At 39.9% G+C, this 20,759-nt stretch overlaps 1 protein-coding gene across 1 annotated transcript in view; it reads left to right on the top strand.

Annotated features, from left to right (window-relative positions):
* GLIS3 (GLIS family zinc finger 3) overlaps positions 1 to 17,336 on the top strand; it is a gene marked incomplete at its 3' end in the record, with an annotated part of 39,376 nt that extends 22,040 nt beyond the window's left edge. Inside the window, exons 2-3 of the mRNA XM_009878128.1 lie at positions 9,665 to 9,863; positions 16,223 to 17,336. Coding sequence (XP_009876430.1) covers positions 9,665 to 9,863; positions 16,223 to 17,336 — 1,313 coding nt within the window. The remainder of the gene's footprint in view (positions 1 to 9,664; positions 9,864 to 16,222) is intronic.
* Between the last annotated feature and the right edge of the window lie 3,423 nt (positions 17,337 to 20,759).

Raw genomic sequence — 20,759 nt, 5'->3', positions numbered from 1 at the left:
ATTCCTGCTTGCATGTGGCAAGAGCTGGTTCCTGCAGTTCTTTCCATGATAACATTTAATACCTGTTCTTAAATAGTATAACTGTTCAACAGGTTGTCATTTATTCTTTTTGCCTGGTTGTGCATTTCACTCTCTTAAAAGAGGAAGGATACTTTGCTGAGAAACAGTGGTCAAATACCCTGAATCGTCTGTAAAGACCTAGAAAGAGAGCCTTGCATGGGATTACAGTTTAACACTGAACAGAACCTTTATTGTATGTTTTTTTGCTGAGCAGATGTCTCCTGCTGGATCATGACATGCAATACAGTGTGGCACTTATGCATTGTGGTGCAAAGACTGAGACCTGGTGCATGCTGAAGGGAGAAAGCAACCTCCTTGCTCTTCTGTCCTCTGCTAAGGACTCATGGACAGTTGATGGGAGGTCCTACTAGGGGCAAGTTGTTATAGGTCACTGGAGTTAACGTGTCTTAAACCTGTTTTACTTGTAGTGGTCTGCTGGATGGAGCTCACATCCGTATGTCTCAGTTTCCAAAGGAGACCAAAAATCTCCTCTTTGCCTGGGGCATGGAGGAAGGAAGGTCTGCTTTTTGTTTTTCCCAGCATTAGGCACTGCTTATTCCACCAGGCTGACAGGAGAGCGAGTGTAAGGTGTACACAAGGAAGGCTGCCTCTGTGTTATTTAATAGTCTAATGAATCATAGAATGTCTTAGGTTGGAAGGGAACTTGGAGATCAACTAATCCAGCCTCCCTGCCATGGGCGGACACCGTTAACTAGACTAGCTTGCTCAAGGCCTCATCCAACCTGGCCTTGAACATCTCCAGGGAGGCGGCATCCACAACGTCTCTGGTCAATTTATTCCAGAGTCTTGCCACCCTTGTACTGAATAATTTCTTCCTAAGATCCAATCTAAACCTATTCTTCTTCAATTTAGATCCATTTCCCCTTGTCCTATCTCTGGACACTCTTGTAAAAAATCCCTCCCCAGCCTTTCTGTAGGTGCGTTTCAGGTATTGGAAGGCAGGTGTGAGGTCCCCCCAGAGTCTTCTCTTCTCCAGGCTTAACAATCCCACCTTCCTCAGCCTGTCCTCATAGCAGAGGTCCTCTAGCCTCTAGATCATCTTTTTGGCCCTTCTCTGGACTCGTTCCAGCAGATCTATGTCCCTCTGACAGTGGGGACACCAGAACTGGACACAGTATTCAAGGTGGGGTCTGACAAGAGCAGAGTAAAGAGGGAAAATCACCTCTCTCGACCTACTGGCAACACTTCTCTTGATACGTTCCAGGATGCGGTTGGCCTTCTGGGCTGCATGAGCGCACTGCCGGCTCATGTTGAGCTTCTCATCTATCAACACCCCTATGTTCTTCTCTTCAGGGCTACTTTCAACCCACTCTGTACCCAGTTTGTATTTGTGCCTGGGATTGGCCTGACCCAGGTGCAGGACCTTGCATTTTGACTTGTTGAAGCTCCTGCAGTTTGCAGTGGCCCATTTCTCAAGCCTATCAAGGTCCCTCTGGATGGCATCTCTTCCCTCCATGAGTCCACCGCACCACACAGTTGGTGTCATCGGCAAACTTGCTGAGGGTGCACTTGATGCCATTGTCCATGGCTCTGACAAAGATGTTGAACAGCACTGGACCCAGAACAGACCCCTGAGGAACTCCACTTGTCACTTAGTCTCCACGTGAACATGGAGCCACTGATCACAACTCTTTGAGTGCGACCCTGGGTTTTCTTTTCTTCTCTTTTTAGAAATGAGAGTTATGCAGCAACTCCTATCTGTCTGTGAAGGGCCTCATCCACTTGGTCCTCCAGGTCAAGTGGTCTGTAGCAGACACCCACTGTAATGTCTCCTACTCTTTCTTTCACCGTCACCCAAAGCCACTTGGTCTTTTCATCATCCCTTGCCAAGTGGAGTTTCATGCATTCTAGCTGTTCACAGCTGACAAAGAGGGCAACACCCCCTCCTTGTTTTCCCTATCTGTCCTTCCTGAAGAGCTTATGTCCTTTTTATCCAACACACCAGTAATAGGAGTCTCCACGATGCTGATTAGGTCGTAGTGCTGTAAGCATGCAAGCATCTCCAGTTCCTCTTATTTTTTGCCCGTGCTGTGACTGTTCGCCTAAAGGCATTTGAGCTGGGACCATGACAAAGTTTCTGGAGCTCCTGATGGAGCATGGCTACACTTAAGCTGGGCTAATGGTTTTATTCCCAATGTTGTTATGTCTTTCCCAGGGTTGTCTTCAGTTGCTATGGTTGTATCCCCTTTGCCCTTCATACCTAGTTTAAAGATCTCTTAGTGAGCCCTGCCAGCTCATGACCCAGGATTGTTTTTCCCCTTACAGGCATCTGAACCCCATCTGGTCTCAGTAGGCCAGGTGCTGTGTAGATCTCCCCATGGTTGAAAAACCCAAAATTGGACTGTTGGCACCACCCTTTAAGCCAAGTATTAATCTCGTGAGTTTTTTTGAACCTCTTGGCATTCTTCCTTGCAATTGAAGGAATTGAGGTAAACACAACCTGTGCACTTGATCCTTGTAGCAGCTGCCCTGGTGCCCTGAAGTCTCTTTGCATTGCCTCTGTTTGTCTCTCTTCTACCTCATTATTGCCAATCTGCACTACCAGAAGTGAATAATAATCAGATGGCTTCACCAGACCTGGGAGCTTCTTAACAACATCCTTAACCTGCAATGAATGCAGAAATCAATCAGAAATTAACATGAGGGGCGGCGCTGAATTGCTATGTTATCTTGCCTCAGTACGCGGAACGATGAAGTCTTTTCAGTAATGGATCTGTATGTGGCCATGGTTACAGATAGCAAAACTCCTACTTGGTATTTTCTAAAACACTAAGGATATTGAGATAACAGCATTTATCTGATATGAGCATCTTTTAATTAAAATTGAGGAAACAAAGCTTCAGGAATTACCAGAAAAAATGCTAAGCATTTGTTTCTAACGTGAAGAAAAGCACATATGTGCAGTGGAGGTTGAAGAGTGCTAGAAGTTATTGTGGGAAATGAGGTGTTACAAAGTCCAGAGAACTATTTTTTAAAGTTTTTACTTATTGCTCCTCCATAGTCGCATGTTTTGCATTGCAATCAGGTGATATCAGAAGAGTGTTCCAAAAACATTGCCAGAATTGATCCACTTACTTTGCAGTTGAGTGCAACACTACTATTTAATGGGCAAAGTGTTTCCCTGTAGACTTCATATGAGTCCTACCATTCATAACGTATGAGGAAGTTTTAACAGTAACATCTTTTGGTTTGCCCCTGAAGTAATGCCACTTGCAAGTCACTTGAAATAACAGCCTGTGCTCTCATACAGATGTATGCTCTGAGTTTGTTTAGGTCAGATACAAACACTGATTTCCCAGTGGCACGGGAACTGGAAGGTTTTCTAATTCCAATGCAGTTTTCTTGCTTCTTTCAAGTATTTGTGTATTTCCATTTTGATTAAAATAATAATTTTCTCTCTGCCTGTATTGTAGTGGTATTCTAAGGAACTGGCTAATGCTGAAATTTAAAACATAAAACTTGGAGTTTTTCTCACTTGCTATTATTCAGGTTATTATTAGGTTTATATACCAGTGGAGTTTCTCTTGATTCATACTAGTTATTTGAGAAGAATATGAGGCTTACACAATGTATTAATTTTTCAGAAATACAAGCTAAACAGGCCAAGTTTCATAGATAGAAATTTACAGAAGCTAGTGTGAGTAACTAATACTACAGAGAAGTAGTAGCATAAACCAATGATGTAAACCTGTATGTTTTCTACAACAGAAGAATATATACTGTATATTATCCTAACAAGGACAAAAGCAGAAGTCATCAAATGTCACTGATAACAAATAAGGAGTTACCAATTGCAGCTAAAACATTTATATTCAGTTCAGTTAAACATTTACTGGGCTGTCGAGTAGTTAACTGATAACCTCTTAGTTTTTATGCAAAACAAGAAAACAAAGTAGCTTTCAAAATAGCTTTTTAGTAATTGGGAGGCCTTCTTGATATAAATAAAACTGATTCAAAATGAACATGAGGTATTATACATGTATGCAGATCCTATTTAAAATCCTTGTTTTACACTGCTTGTTTCTTCTGGAAGTTTCCTGAACCTGACTGTTTCATAATATATTCTTAGTTTAGTCATTACAAAACCACTGTTTTCATTTGTTTAAATTTAGTGGTTAAAGTGTTCCGTAGAAGTAAGTGATCTCATTGCTGTCTGCTTTAAACCAGCTAGGTTAATCACCTGTGAGGTATTGTTTTCACCGGTCATTTCTGGATACTTTTTTACCTTGGTTCCACTTGAAGGGAGACATTGTTTTTCATTGTGCTTTGTCAGTCTCTTTTGTCTCACAGTAGAGTTTCTGAAAGAACATGCTTGATTACTTCATACAATGAAAGGCAAATAGCGTTGGAAATTAGTTTAGGCTAATTGACCAAGTGCACTCTGATAGTGAAGAAACTGCCTTTCCAAGATTCAAAGTATGGAGAGCTTTTAAAGTGCATACATAATATTTTCTCACAGTACAATGAGGTCATATAATTCTGTTTAGTGTATATCCTCCAGATTATTTTTCTTGATTGTAAAGATTAAGTCTCTGCAAACATTTAAGAACATGGGAATAGCCAATACCAGTCAGATTAATGGTCTGTCTAACTTGCTGTTTAGAGTCGACACTGCCAGAGGCTTTGGAGGAAATTTCTTACTAACAAGGCGTTGTTAATTTTAAGTGTTAAGAAAAGCATGAGATCATGAGGTTGAAAGCAGTGAGGTTTTAGTATCTTAATTTTGGAATTTTCTAGTTACAAAGCCTGCATTTGTTTAGATTTTATTTTTAAAGAAAATAAACTACAAGAACCACTGTTTCACTTATGTATAGTGTCTGTGTGGGTGTCATGAAGTTGGGAAACTGCTGTATTTCGTAAGACTTGCATAAAAATCATAATTTGGTAAATCTATGAGCCATAGTTTGGTAACTTACTTGTACCCTGAAAAATTCCAGATCCACGCCATATAAAAAATGCTTATACCTAATGTAATTTTGACTGAATTTTTGTGTAGTTCACCTAAAAGCCTTAGTGTGTCCCCGAAAATGCTTGGGCTCAGAAGATGATACCAGTGTGAAGAAGCCCAGATTCCCAAATAGAAAAATATTTTGACTGATCCTATGCTAATAGAGACAAATGGCAATTTCCTCCCGTTCTTTTATTTTTCCCCTCTGAAGCTCTATTTTAACACACTTACAGACTGTTTCAAGGGATCTGATAATTTTTCTCATCTGAAATTACGTGTAAATTAAGTGAAATTAAAGTAGTTGTATTTTCCTGTATTCTTTGAATGTTCTGTAGAAGATTACAGTGATTTTTTTTTTTTGCATGTCAGGGATGAATGAAGCTTAGCTATTAACCAGCTATAGAGAATAAACAAGGAAAATAGGCAAGCTAACAAATGAGGAAGTATATGGATATAGTTCCATAAAATATTTTTACTGTTTATACTTGTTAACCATTACTGTTAGTTAATGATAAAGAGCAATTTTGATTTATGTGTAATACATTCATTTGAAATAAATTGCATGTTAATCAACTATAGAATCATAGAATCATAGAACAATTCAGGTTGGAAAAGAACCTTGGGATCATCAAGTCCAACCATTAACCCTACACTACAAGTTCACCCCTAAACCATATCACCCAACACCACATCTAAACGGCGCTTGAACACATCCAGGGATGGCGACTCAACCACCTCCCTAGGCAGTCTATTCCAGTGTCTGACCACTCTTTTCCATGAAGAATTTCTTCCTAATGTCCAGCCTAAACTTGCTGGAGAGCTGCCAGGCAGAGAGGGACCTGGGGTGTTGATGGGCAGCAGCTGAATATGAGCCAGCAGTGTGCCCAGGTGGCCAAGAAGGCCAACGGCATCCTGGCCTGTGTCAGGAATGATGGTGTCAGCAGGAGCAGGGAGTTGATCATGCCCCTGTGCTCAGCTTTGGTGAGGCCTCAGCTTGAGTATTTTGTCATGTTTCGGGCCCCTCACTACAAGAGGGACTCTGAGGTGCTGGAGAGGGTAGAGAAGTGGCTGCCAAGCTGGTAAAGGATTTGGAGCATGTGTTGTACGAGGTATGGCTGAGGCATCTGAGGCTGTTTAGCCTGGAGGAGACTGAGGGGAGACCTTATTGTTCTCTACAACTACCTGGAAGGAGGCTGTAGCAAGGCGGGGGTTGGTCTGTTCTCCCTAGTAGCAAGTGATAGGATGAGGGGAAATGGCCTGAAGTTGTGCCAGAGGAGGGGCAGGTTGGATATTAGGAAGAATTTCTTTACTGAAGGGGTTGTCAGGCATTGGAACAGCCTGCCCAGGGAGGTGATTGAGTTGCCATCACTGAAGGTGTTTAAGAGACAGATAAATGTCCTGAGGGACATGTTTTAGTGATATTGACAGGGCTGGGACAAAGGTGGGATGCAATGATCTTGAAGGTCTCTTCCAGCCAAAACTGTTCTGTGATTCTAATGGTACAACAAACCTGGACTGAGGCCTCCTCTTGGACAGCAGGTATCTGATGCCAAATGCTGATATGGGATATAGTCATTCTGCAAGTTCACACTTATTCAGCGCTCAGTGACCTGAAAGGCAGAGATGGTCTTTTTGCACATTTACACCTGTGTGAAACCATAGATAAAATGTTATGACTCTGTTTTCCATAGCAGTAGTCTTTTTTCACTTTGCGGTCTCTTTCCACAGTGGGAGGTGATGATAGATTCTTTCCTGATAATCTCTCTCCCTCACACTGGCCTTTTAAGTGGAAGGATTGCCATTTTTTCCCCATAAGAGCAAAGCTTTGTTAATGATAAAAGGAACAAAACCTTTTTCTTCCACTTTTACATCAGAGAAATGCCCAGGCAAATGTTGATCAGGACTGGATTGTCTGTCATTCCAGAAATACAATCTCTCCAAAGTACTCCTTTTCTAATTTTTTTCCTTCCAATAACCAGTGACCAGACAGTCTTTGGCCTCCATCCTTATCCTTACACAACAAATTCTCTTACCAATTTGCAGCATCACTGAGGTGTTGTTTATGCACAGATGGTAAAAGCAGGCCTTATAATTGAGAAGGAAACCCAGATATATGGAGGATTCAACATTCTCTACTTAAACAGTATTAGTTTGACACTACTGCCTTTTCTTTTGCATTTGGAATTTTTCTTCCTGACATGTAAGTTGCAAAGAGCTCAGGTTTAATCATGTATAAATAGCATTTTCACTATATGGTTGCAGATTGGTGTTTGAATTGACGTATTGCCTATCCTTGAGTGAAAATCTTACAAGTGCAGAGTCCATGATTTCCTGGATGTGATAAAGTAGCTGTTATTGTTACCCTTGAAATTTGTTGAAAGAGGCTTAAGAGTGAAGGACATTATGATGTCATCCAGGGAAGAATCAGTATATATCTGGTACATTTTTGTGATATAGCTTTTGTCAGTGATAAATAATAGGTTTACATCTTTTATATATATATATATAGGCTCTATAAGCATTACAGCAGTATTTCAGTGTGAAAATCAGTAGATTTTGCATTATAGCATGCTTCTCTGTCTTTTACATCCTTTGATGCAGACAGTCTTTGGTTCTACATGCTAAAAACACTTTTCCTGAAAAATAGCTAACTGAACATATGTAATATAAACACACACATTGACATATTATGTATTTTATATGATGTGACTGTGTCCTGTAAATTTTTAACTTGACCCCACCCAGCCTTTTGCTAACATGAGTAATGTTTATGTTATTACCAGGGGCAACTTTGCTTTTTACCTAATTTTTGCTGGTTGGTTTCATTTTAGCACTCTGGCATTATGAAGGCAACTGCTGGGTAGCACACTGATTCAGCTTTAGTGAGTTCAAAATATAAACAGCTTCACAGGGAAGAAAATAAAATGCTTTCTCTTACTCTTTTGATTTAATTGGACTTTTTTAGTGAGAGTAGACAGTAATCCTACAAATTTTAAAAAAGTTTTTTTCTATTACCCACAAGGAGTTGAGTGCAGTACAACGAGATCTCCTTACATGTTTGTCCTTGGAAATTTCCCGTCCTTCTAGCTAGATTTCAGGATGCTTTCTTCTTTCCTTAGCCTTGAATTATCATCGACACACTCCGTTCTTCCCTTAAGTTTTATAGCAGCAGCAATGGTAAGTAGTTTTTTTGAAGGCATGCTGTATTTCATCCAAAGGAGTACATTTTGGTGGTGGATCATACCATCAGCTTGTAACATCTGTGTATAATTTATAAAGCACTTAGGACCTTAGTGGACTGAGAATCACGCATATGCTCCTTAAATATATGTGAGATATTACTAATTAGTCAAACAGAAGAAAAATTATTAGAAAAGAAGGCACAGACCTCTGAAACAGCAATAAACTTATCTATTTGTTCTTTTATTTTTTTAAAAATAGAAAAGTTATAATCTGCAGTTTTGGGGGTAAATTGCAAATTTTTAAGATAATCCTATTTGATCTGGTGGATATTGAAGGATTTGGATTTTCTTCCTATGACTGAGGGCCACAGTACTTAATGTATTTCACAGTCTATTTCAACATCCTTGGGAGATATCAGTATATGAATTGGACAATCAAGTCAAAAGTAGATTTAATTCAGAAAATGTTTTAAATTGAAGTACTTTACACTCTTTGTCCCAGTCCTGCTTTGGGGAAAGCGTGAACATAGGGAAGCAGTTAGAAATGTGAATCATCTAATTATTAATTTTCAGCTGTGATGAGAATTTGCTAGATAGTCAACAACTTCCATATGATGACCTGCATTTTAACTTTTTCATCTTGATGTGTTTTAATACAGAAGATCTTGTAAATCACTGTCTGTAACCTAAATCAGAACAGAAAGTACACAGAGTGTCTTGCAGATATGTCCCACTTGCCAGCTCTCTCTGTAATCATCTCGTGCTACTGTGTAATTGCCGTCAGTTTGAGTCATGGCAGCAGTGATTAAGAGCAGATTGTGGCCTTTTAAAGGAAGTCTAGAATGCTTTTCTGCTTGATCCAGCTCAAATTCCTCTCCCCAGGCCTCTGAGGAATGCTGGGTTCCGGCTGTCACTCTCACTTCCTGTGGAAGCTCCCCAGGCTGTCTGCATCACCATGGCAGGGGTTGCAGTTTGCATGCATGCCTGCATCCCCCTTGTTTTTTGGCTGGCTAGTGGTAGGAGTGGTAGAAAGGATTGCAGTCACTGGGAGCTGCGGGCTGTGATAGGTTTCAAGGCACAATGGTGTTCCTGTGGCCTCCTTGGGTTCTCTGTTGCCTCCTTCTTCAAAGAAAGGTAGGCTTGTGGCTTGGCTGTCTCTCAGCTGTGGGCTGCTCCTGTACCTAGACCCTTCCAGCTGTGTTTTTTGTGATGTTTTATCTATGATGCCTGGTCTTTAGTTTGTGTACTTCAACACACAGTTTATTAATTCCTCTTTGGAATATTGCTTTTTGTGTTTGGAGAAGTTTGAAAAATTGTATTGGTCCCCGGTTTCATCCTCCTATGAAGATACTCGACTCCAGCTGCTTTTCCTACTTTTTAAAGTGATGTGAGTTTTGTGGCCTCTTTGTGGGCTCATGGGAAATGAATACTAACCTTCCTTGTTTATTTTTAGGAGGTCATGGTTATGGACCCCAGTGCAAGTCCGTTGGAAAAGGCAGCTGCAGCAATGTCATAGACACCAGCAGTCCCATGACAGTTCAACAGCTGGGACCTATTTCACCTCCTGCTCATCAGGTTTCAACAGCGTGCAACCTTAGCTTGCAGACGCCTGTTGATGCTTCCAGCCTGAGTGCTTCCTCTTCAGATACAAGGTCCTGAACTACTTTTTTGTATTCAGTACTTTAAAAAAGAGATGATTTTGATTCTTCTGTAATTTAAATGTAACCTTACTGATGATTAAAATGATCTGAATGATTCTCTATTATGCCACAGAAAATTTAATACAGCATGATTTAGTTCACACCAGCTATGATCATACTGTTCTGATCATTCAAGTCTTGAGTGAAACTCAGTCACATGCTTTCTATGTTTGACAGGGGTTTTTTGTTAGAAAAAGATTTTTGTGGTCACTTTACTATACCTTTGTACTAAGAACAGGAAATGTTATGGAGAATGAAAACGGAAATATCCCCCATGTTCTGTCTTCAGGGACAGTGACCTATTTTAAGCTTATCATAGTGCTACGAGTGTTGTATTGGTACCTGTCAAGTAACACTGATGCCAGATAAAATAAATTTAAATGCCCTGATAACTTTTCTCTCTCCTCATCAAATACCTTTACTTTCTAATTGTTTGTTTACATAATTAAGTTAATCAGTTCTATTGTTACCAGTCTGCACTGAGCCAGCAGTTAGCTTTGTCTGTGTTAGACTTATGTTACTGAAAACTTATGCATTTTCTTAGCGCTGATGGGTAGTTTAGTAAAAACTATGGACTCTCCATGTAAATGTTACCCTTTTACATTACTAAACCACAGATAAATATTTGTTAACTAATTTTTAAATGCTTAAATAACTTTTGAGATTATGGCTATGAATATTGTAAACAAACATGAATGAAGGGAAAATAGTTATTTCACAATCTTGGTACAAATACGTTAAGCACGTCCCTGGATATCAGTTAAACATACAGTGAGAAAACATTCTGGTGTGTTATTTCAGAAGCTGTGTTCCCACTTGAGTTATGTTACTCATGCAACAGTTGCCCACTGAGTTGAAATATAACTGTTCTTATTTACAAAAGGCCACAAGAGTATTTATTCTCAAAACAATTTACGTTTTACAATATCACTTTACTACCAGACAAGGAACATTCTTGAAATCCTTAAAAGTGGCATTATGTAACTTGAAGAAATCCTTGCTTTTTTGTAGTACAAGATGTTTTGTGACATTACTGTCACTTAGTTGTGAAGACTATGCCCCCCAGGACAATTTGCAAGATTAGTTATGCTTCCTATGTAAACATATCAGGGAAAACCATTCAGTGCTAAGATGCTGGCAAAAAATAAATCATAGACATGTGTCTGAGACAGAACAAAACTGATCATATAAAAATATCTTTAGGTAAGTATTAATAAGTTCTAGGTGTGCCTGTATGGTTCCAAACACTGTTATTTTTATCTGAGTGTGTGGTTGGGTGTACTATGTCAGTACTGAGTTATACACTTTTGTTTTTGCTTTAAACAAACATTTACTAAGGGCAAACTGAAGTTGAAACTCTGGCAGAATCAAGCCTCTAGTGTCATTAGAGTCTCTTTTAATGATTTATCAATGAAGATGTTAGAAAATCAGTTTGTCACACAAAGAATGTCAATTTCAGCAACTTTGTCCTCAAATTGACCACTTTATAGGGTAGAACAAGTTTAAAGTCAGATTTTAATTCATGGATGGTTAAAAAACTTTTTGGATTGTGAGGATTTTATTTCCCCCTTAATTGCTCCAGCAATAAATGCATTTGCCTAAACTTGTTGCCTAAGCTGACTCCATAATCCTTCACAGGCTGAGTGCCTTCTCTGGATTGTATCTCTTGGGCATCATGAAATGTGTTCTGGCAACTCAGTTCAGACCACATTATTTTCTGAGTTGATCCAAACCTAGACGTCTTGTCTTGATTTTTACTGATGGAAGAAAGAAAAAAATGTTGCCGTTTTGCTACAGATAACAGCAGCATTTGGCATATAGACAACAAAGGGTAGGCCCTTCCCCATGTTTTTTGAGAGTGTCTCAAAAACCTTTTCAAAGTAGGTGGTTATTCTGCTTGAAAGCAGATGTAATATTGCCATTTACTTTGATACAAGTCAGAAAAGGACCGAGGAAAAAGCAAAGGATTCTCTTCCACAATGAGAACAATCAACTGTTGGAATGGTCTCCCCAGAGAAGTGGTGAATTACCCAATATTGTACACTTTTAAGATTTGGCTGGACAGGGTGCTGGGTCGTTTTTTCTAGACCGTGAATAAAGATTGCACGAGATGATCCTTGGGGTCCCATCCAACCTGATATTCTGTGATTCTTGGCTAGTACAACAAAAGACCACACAAAAGGATAAGAAAACATAGTTTTTACTACTCAATGCTTATGTTTAAGTTTCTGAGTTGTGCTTGGTCCTGTGGACTCTGTCCACAGAAAGAGAATGAAAGTTATTGCAGGAATCTTCTGCAAATGTTCGTAAAAGGTCTGGTCCAAGTTCAAGCTGGTTTACATTAGAATAAGCAGAGGTGCCAATTAATACTGTCTTAGAATCTGGCACACTGATACAACTGGCTTTTCATTTTCGTATTGGGTACATTTATTTTCCCCCAGAAAACTACTTAGTCACAGTGTGGGTTGGGTTTTAAAGAAATTTCGTTTGTTTTGGGAGCTACAGTCTTTGATACTTTTGAATTTAGAGGCTTAAAAGTGAGAATCAATCTCCTTCAGAATATTGCACTCTTATTGTATACTTAAAATTAGGGGGCAACTTTCTACTTTTGTCCTGTTATGAGGCTTTAAAATGTAGCTTTTCTTCAGCTTCGCTAGTGTGCATGTCCCTTTGTGTTAGACATTAGTAGTGTTTTGAATGACATTTGTTGGTCTTACTAATCTGATTAAAATTCTTTACATTACAGAAATAGACTTGTGAGGTTGATGTATAATTTTTTGCCTACTTATAAAAGAGAAAATAAGAATTTAAATAATCAAACTGGAAAAAAACCCCTCTTAATGTATTTTCTGGATATAGGTATCTGTAGCCTAGCTTGGAAAATCTAACCTTACTTACTTTTCTTGCTCAATTGAAGACTGTGGCTCTGTATCTGGAGTCACAGCATGTTAACATGACTTAACCACCCAGCAGTGAAATGTGCTTTAAAAAAGGCCATTGGTAGCAGGCCCAACAGCCTGAATACTTTTTTTCCCCCCCACAAATGATTATCCCTTTAGATCTAAATCTTACACAGGATTGACCTGATATAGCAATCCAATTTTTCTCATTTCTCTCAATGCAAATTTTAGTCAGCCTGTTAACTGTGCTTTTCTTCAGTACTCTGTTGTGAAAGTGCCATTTAAGTCCTGATGGAGTAACATAACCTCCATAACAATACCCTGTACTGACATCCAGTCTGAACAGAGCATTTGCCCATCTATCCCATAGGTCACCACAGCAAGGTTGGGTGATATTGAAAGCTACATTTTCACTGTGAGATGTCTCAGTGCACAGACATAGCACCTGCAAACTGCTCCCTTTCTCCCTCAGCCTGTGGCAAGCTTCTTTTCTAGACAAAAAGGGGCTGAGGGGCAGCCTTGATTACCAGTTCCCCTCCTCCAGCTGGTCAGCAGTGACTTGGTTGTGTTCTTGCCTCATCATGCAGCTCTTACACCAAAGTCATTGCAAATTTTTTTTTCTTCCTGTTCGTTGACTCTCAAGTGTTAGAAAATGCTGTAATAGTGAGTACTAGGAAAAAAAACCCGCAACTCTGGCAGCGCTCATCTGGTGAGTGGAGTAAGATAACGAAGACTATAATTTTTCAGCTTTAGCCTCTGTGGTTAGAAATTAATGTGGAAAGCTATATACAGTTCTCTTGTCTGAATGGCTTTAGCTAGTGTTTTCATGTATTCTTTCGACCTTGCTGACCTAGTTGGAAGATAATCCACAGATTCAGAGGTGAAAAGTCAATTTACTAAGCAAAATAATATTGCCATATTCACTGGAAATGGTCTCCAGAGCCATTGTTTCGGATCCGTTCTTGCTCTCCTTGGATCACTGATGTTGTTTCAAGAGGGATGCACATCCTCAATTTTAGCCTGCTACCAATTCTTAAATTAAGTAGTTTCATGTATCTCCACAGATCCTGTGGTCACTGCAGTAGGACTCTGGTGCAGACAAATGAGCCTTAATGTATCTGTCCAATGGATTTGTGTTTCCTGAAGCACTGTCTATAAGCAAATCTTGCAGCACTGGGGAACAACTACAATATTACTTACCCTGAGTAGACATAAAAACTTGCTTCCTATTAAAAAAAAGAAACAAGTGAAACAGGTAGCAGTGCCTCCTCAAAGGTACTTGGTGTAACTATGTCTGTATCAAGAAAGAGATGAGATTTGGTTTTATTTGTTTTTCTCTATGGTGCATACTTTTTATTTTTTAGAAATTTGAAGTTTGCAGCAATATAACCCATGAAGTGAAATAATTATAAATAACTGCCTACAGGAACTTACCTTTGTAAATAACAATACATTGTTCGTTTCCTACATGACAGTTCCTTTGGGTTATTGAATGTAAATATTTCATGCATGGTTTACTTAGAGCTGTTTTTTTTTTAAGTTACCTGGGGGTCCTGGTGGACAGCAGGATGCCCATGAGCCAGCAATGTGCCCTCGTGGCCAAGAAGGCCAATGGCATCCTGGGGTGTATTAAAATGGAAGTAGCTAGTAGGTCGGGGGGGGTCCTCCTGCCCCTCTACTCTGACCTAGTGAGGTCACATCTGGAATATTGTGGCCAGTTCTGGGCCCCTCAGCTCAAGAGAGACAGCAAACTGCTACAGAGAGTACAACACAGAGCCACAAAGTTGATTAAGGAAGTGGAACATCTCCCTGATGAGGAAAGGCTGAAGGAGCTGGGTCTCTTTAGCTTGGAGAAGAGGATGTTGAGGGCTGACCTCATTAATGTTTATAAATATGGAAAGGGTGAGTGTCAGGAGGATGGAACCAGGCTCTTTTCAGGGACGTCCAATGATGGGACAAGGGGCAATGGCTGCAAGCTGGAACACAGGAGGTTCCACAAAAACATTAGGAGAAACTTTTTCCCAATGAGGGTGGCAGAGCACTGGAACAAGCTGCCCAGGGAGGTTGTGGAGTCTCCTTCTTTGGAGACATTCAAAACATGCCTGGACGCGTTCCTGTGCGATCTACTGTAGGTGATCCTGCTTTGGCAGTGGAGCTGGACTAGATGATCTTTTGAGGTCCCTTCCAACCCCTAACATTCTGTGATTCTGTGACCTCCTGAAGTTTTTGTATGATAAGAGGAAGTATTGTGTATCCTTTTTTTTGGTGTGAGAACCTAAGAAGCAGTGATTGACTTGTTCACCTTAAAAAGAGCATTTTGGATTTAGGAGGTAAACCAAATTTCCTGTGTTCTTGATCCACTATTGAAATTCTATACTTCTTCAGAAGTTTATTGTGAAAATAATAAACCCAGGAATTAACCCCTGAAACATAAGTTACAGAGGCTTCTGCATCTGTGAGATCTCCAGATTTATCTGTATACATACCTGGTTCTTCTTACTGTTAGAGACCCTTAGAAATAGAAATTAATATACCGATAGCACCACTGTCTGGCAGGAAACCCAAGTCTGCCACCATGTGAACTGGAAACAAAGCTATAAACCTGCTTGGCCTCTACCCAGCATTTGCAGCTATGAATCAGAGGCCCTGATGTTCTTGTATTTCCTTTTTCTGCCTTCTGTATAGAACAATATTATTAGGACCTTATGAGTTTTCTTTTTAAGCTACTCTTAGAATATGCAACATAAAAGAGTCATAATATTTCGGTGAAAAATGAATGATAACAGCAAGGTTACACTTTTCTGAAAAATTTTGATTGCTGATTTGGAGGAAATACATCATCAAATCAAAACTAAATAGACCTTTTCAACCAGTTCTTCTACATTATTCATCTATTTTGTTTGTTTTGTAAAGTTACATATCATCTGTGTTTATAAACTTGAGGTATTTCTGTAGAGAATATTATTTGTATGCATTGCATCTGGCAAAGTCATTCAGGTTAAATGTTTATTCTTTATTAAACAGTTTTCTTCATATTCTTGGCCTGCAAAACTAATAGTCAATTCAAATTGGTATGAGTTTCATGCAAGGCAGAAGCATAATGCTTTGACTTCAGAAGCCCAAACCTATTTACACCACAGTCAATGAAAAAATTTGCATTGATTTCTGCAGTGATGTATCAAGGACATTTACAGCAACTTTTCTTCAAAATTGTGAGATTTTAAAGTTGACTTCCTAAATGACCTTGTTACATGTGTATTACTTGTCTATGCCTGCTGGTATGTTATCTGAGAGTGCTAAAGTACCTAAAAATAGAACTTTTCTCTTGTGTAGTCTTTCCTTAATTTTAAGTGCATGTGAAGATTGAAGAACCACTGTCTAACTGCTTATTTTATTGTGCCTTTATTCCAGGTCGCTCTTACCATGTGAATCTCTGACCTCTACAACATTAAGCTTCTCAGAAGGTCAGTCTACTTTGAGTGTTAAGCAAGAATGGTTGCAAGGGTACAAGACACTTCCTTCCATTCCTCCAGACCAAAGTTTACAGAACAGCAGTGAGCTGGGGGATTTACTAAATTTTTCATCAGGAACCTCTGTGTCCAGTAATTGCATCTCTAGCTTGTTACCATCCTACTTATATGGCATGGAAAATAAGCATTCCCCTTACTCTAGTCCTCGCCATTCCTCAGCCCGGTCTCAATCAACGCGTTCCAAAAAGAGAGCACTCTCTCTGTCTCCTCTGTCTGATGGCATTGGGATCGACTTCAATACAATCATCCGTACATCCCCAACCTCTCTGGTGGCCTACATGAATAGCTCCAGGACATCACCAGCAAATGTCTCCCCACAGCCTGAGGTCTATGGACATTTTCTGGGAGTGAGAGGAAGCTGTATACCCCAAAATTGCTCTATTCCAACTGCCCAGAAAGGCTTTCTCATGGCTAATGGCAGCATCACCTTCCCAGGGTACATTGAGAGTGAGGCTGGTGAGTACCAGCGGATGCAGCAGCTTGAGCAACCCAGCTTGCAGATGGCCGCCACAGGTAACATGGTGATTCAGCATGGCTTGCCACCCACCAACAGCCTGAAAAATGAACAGCTGGATAACTTCTCAGACCATACAGCTGACATGCCTCCACCACCCTTGCTCCCACCACCACCACCTCCGCAAGGGCCACCCCCACCATACCATGCTCACCAGCACCAACTTCCACACAGCCTCCCCAGTCACGTTCACCCACTGCCTTTGCCTCCTTCTGCCCCGGGCTCCCTGCTTGAGGAAGATAGTGAGCTAGACGATTTCAACGGCAAGCATGGCTGTCGCTGGGTTGACTGTGGTGTGCTGTATGAGCAACAGGAGGAACTTGTGCAGCACATAGAGAAGATCCATATAGACCAGAGGAAGGGAGAGGACTTCACTTGCTTCTGGGCAGGGTGCCCACGAAAGTACAAGCCTTTTAATGCCCGTTATAAACTGCTGATTCACATGAGAGTCCATTCAGGAGAGAAGCCGAACAAATGCACAGTAAGTCTGAATTTTGTCCCTCCTAACAATAAAAGGCTCTTTGTTACTCATGAAAATATAGAGAAGCTGTAATTCTGCCGTTGCTTTTCCTAGTTAACAGTGTGCTTTTTAACTAGTCTGTGTGAATAAATGACTGCTCTATCCTTCCACCTAGAGGAAAATTTCTCAATTTATAAACTTTTACTGTAGACCGTAAGACTGGACTGCCGTAAAGCAAAATTTCAGTACCATCAGCACTGTAGTACCTGTGTGAAGGATACATGCTGCAAAAGTTCTGCAGCATAAGTGGCATAATTTATCCTGAAATAATCTTGCATCATGTTACTTCTTTTTGACCTGAGGAATTTTCAGGATCTTGCGTAATGTTACCGTGAGAAACTGGGAAGAGTTATTTGTTTCATTACTAACAAAACCCAGACCCACAGCCCTGTTTCCTTGAATACAAGAGGAATAAAACATAGAATCATAGAATGGCCTAGGCTGGAAGGGACCTTAGAGATCATCTAATCCAACTTCCTGTCATGGGCAGGGACGCCTCCACCCAGCCTGGCCTTGAACCCCCCCAGGGGGGGGGCAGCCACAACGTTTCTAGGTAATTTATTCCAAAGTCTTGCCACCCTCGTACTGAAGAATTTCTTCCTAAGGTCCAATCTAAATCTATTCACCTTCAACTTAAACCCATTTCCCCGTGTCCTATCAGTGGACACTCTTGTAAAGAGTCCCTCCCCAGCCTTCCTGTAGGTTCCCTTCAGGTGTTGGAAGGCAGCTATTAGGTCCCCCCGAAGTCTTCTCTTTTCCAGACTGAACAATCCCAGCTCCCGCAGCCTGTCCTCGTAGCAGAGGTGCTCCAGCCCCCGGATCATTCTTGTGGCCCCCTCTGAACATGCTCCAGCAGATCCGTGTCCCTCTTATGGTGGGGACACCAGAACTGGATGCAGTATTCGAGGTGGGGTCTCACAAGAGCAGAGTAAAGGGGGTGATCTGCTGACCATGCTTCTCTTGGTACATCCCAGGATGAGGTACATGTAACAATTTATCTGTTCATAGATTCTACAAGTGAATATTCAAACCCAAAGCTGTGTTTTTCTTGTTGTTTTTCTTAGGGTCACTGCAAGTCAGTCTCACATGTAGTTAATCACATGCCATAACAATCTAGCTGGTAAACCCTAGAATCAGTTTTTGTTTAAACTCAAGTGAACCATCTGTAATCTCTGTAATTCAGAATCTTAATTGTCTTTACATATAGACTGTATTTTGAATGACGGTTAGTTTACCCTTAGTAAGTGCTTATTTAATGTCAGCAGAAAGCAGCTGCACCAGTGCTGTTCCAGTCCACAGCATAGCCTAACAGAACAATGAATAATTTCAAGGAATAACTGCTGATTATTATTTATTTGGAAAAAAAAATTGTTTATATGTTATGAAATATAAATTGATGCTAGAAGTGTATTTCAGTGTGTGCCTAGTTGAATGATTTTCTTACCATGACGGAGGTGTTTGCTTGTACGGTAGATAGAGGGAATTCTTTTCTTTCACTTTTGTTATTTCAAAGAGCAGTCTGCTTCAGGGAGAGCAGATATTTTCCCAGATTGAGGCATGACTCTAGGAAGACTCTTTATCCTTCCATTTTGTCACACTGGAGCCTGAACTCCGGGTCTCTGCTCTGAATATTTTTTAAAAAATTCTGTAATATTTTCTTTTCTGCTCTCCAGATATGTTGGAACAGATTTTCCATTAATTTCACTTCCTCCTCAGGGATTTCTCATAAGCTTTGTGGGGAGAGAGAAAAATAATTGTTAGGAGCCAAGACAGTAAATTTTAAAAGGAATAACACATGGGAAAAAGAGAGACAGATGTCAGCAGATGAGTGAGGACAGACAACAGTGTGAAGAAAGATGGCAGGAATGATGAAAGAGTACTAAAAAAAGGTAATGCAGATACCCCAAGTGTTTCTAGGAGAATTATGATGAGGGATGCAGTAAAACCAGGCAAAACATTGTTTTAGTAGCACTCCGTACTCCTTGCCCTGCTTGTTACAGTGGCCTCATGACTATGAGACCTCCTTGGGAGTCTTTAGATTTGAAGGTATCCTGGTTTGAGCCGATCCAGCCCTAACCTGCAGCGGAAGGAATCGTCGCTCACTGATGATAAATACGCTAATGTTTAAGTGGGTAAGGTATTTCTTAGAATAGCTTTTTCAAAGTTGCTAAGCCTAAACTAAAGCATCTGCCAAGTTGTGCGTGTCACAAAAAAATGGTAGGTGTCTGTATTATGTTCTCAAAGAGTGATTGTTTTCATAAACATTAAAAAATGTGATTAATTTTACTGAACTTACACAAGTATTGCTGGGTAGTGCTGAGGACTTTGCATATCAGAAGCAGCAGCCCCACGTTTATCTTGCTTTCATGTTTAGAAGCATAGTGAAATGTAGAAATATTCAGGGTGACATGATAACTCTCATAATGTGGGTACAAATCTAGAACGTAAGCCTCCTTTCTTCAGACAAGCCTTCAGAAATAGCATTCTTTATCAGAGTTTGAGTGAAACAGCTTGCTGCATTCTTCTTTTACCATTCCACAAATGGTGTGAATTTGGAAGAACATACCTGATTCTCAAATGCCAATGGACTATGCTCTGAAAGTCTCAGTATGTTTAGAAAACTTCTTACTTCTTATATTTAGAAGACTTCTTACCTTTCTCACTAAGCTTTGAAATTTATAATCATATCAATACAATTTAACGTTTTAAACTGAGATTCTTAAGTGAGATGTTAGGGAGAACACTTTGAGCAATATGATTATGAAGTATGATTTCTGTAGATAACAAGAAATTATGCAAAAGAAATCTAAGACTTTTCACCAAACCTGTATGAATTTATACATGTAAGTGATAAATCAAAACAATCTATTAATACTCTTTATTTTTACACTTAGAATCATTCTGTAACTAATTTTCTGATTCTATATGTGGGATGCCTCTTTCTCTAAAATTATTATAAAGTGAAAGTGTATGTCCACTACAGTTTGCAGACTATTAAGAGGCAGTCTAGTAGACCAAACAGGGAAGAAAAAATGCCAAATACACATGTATTATATAAACCAACCAGATTTACCACAGAGAACATATCAGAAGTCATAGATCCTTGGTTAAAATTATCTACATGTAACTATACAGACATCCTATAACCACAGGCAGCCAGTTACACTAGTCACCTTAGTGATATTACACAGTGGTCACTGTGTTGGTGGTTTATAACTTTTTGCGAGAGACAATCTTCTCATTAAGAATTTATTGCAATGGATCCTTGTCAGTATCTTTAGCATTCAATACTTGTTTCTGTGCAGCTGGGTGTTGTATGTGTATTATTATATACTGTATTGGATATCCCAATGGACTGGGGTGATAGTTCAGCAAGCTTTGCAA

The sequence above is a fragment of the Apaloderma vittatum genome, unplaced genomic scaffold (assembly GCF_000703405.1).
Source record: "Apaloderma vittatum isolate BGI_N311 unplaced genomic scaffold, ASM70340v1 scaffold20700, whole genome shotgun sequence".
Classification (NCBI taxonomy): domain Eukaryota; kingdom Metazoa; phylum Chordata; class Aves; order Trogoniformes; family Trogonidae; genus Apaloderma; species Apaloderma vittatum.
The sequence above is the reverse complement of the archived record's forward strand: the minus strand, read 5'-3'. Positions and strand labels throughout refer to the sequence as shown.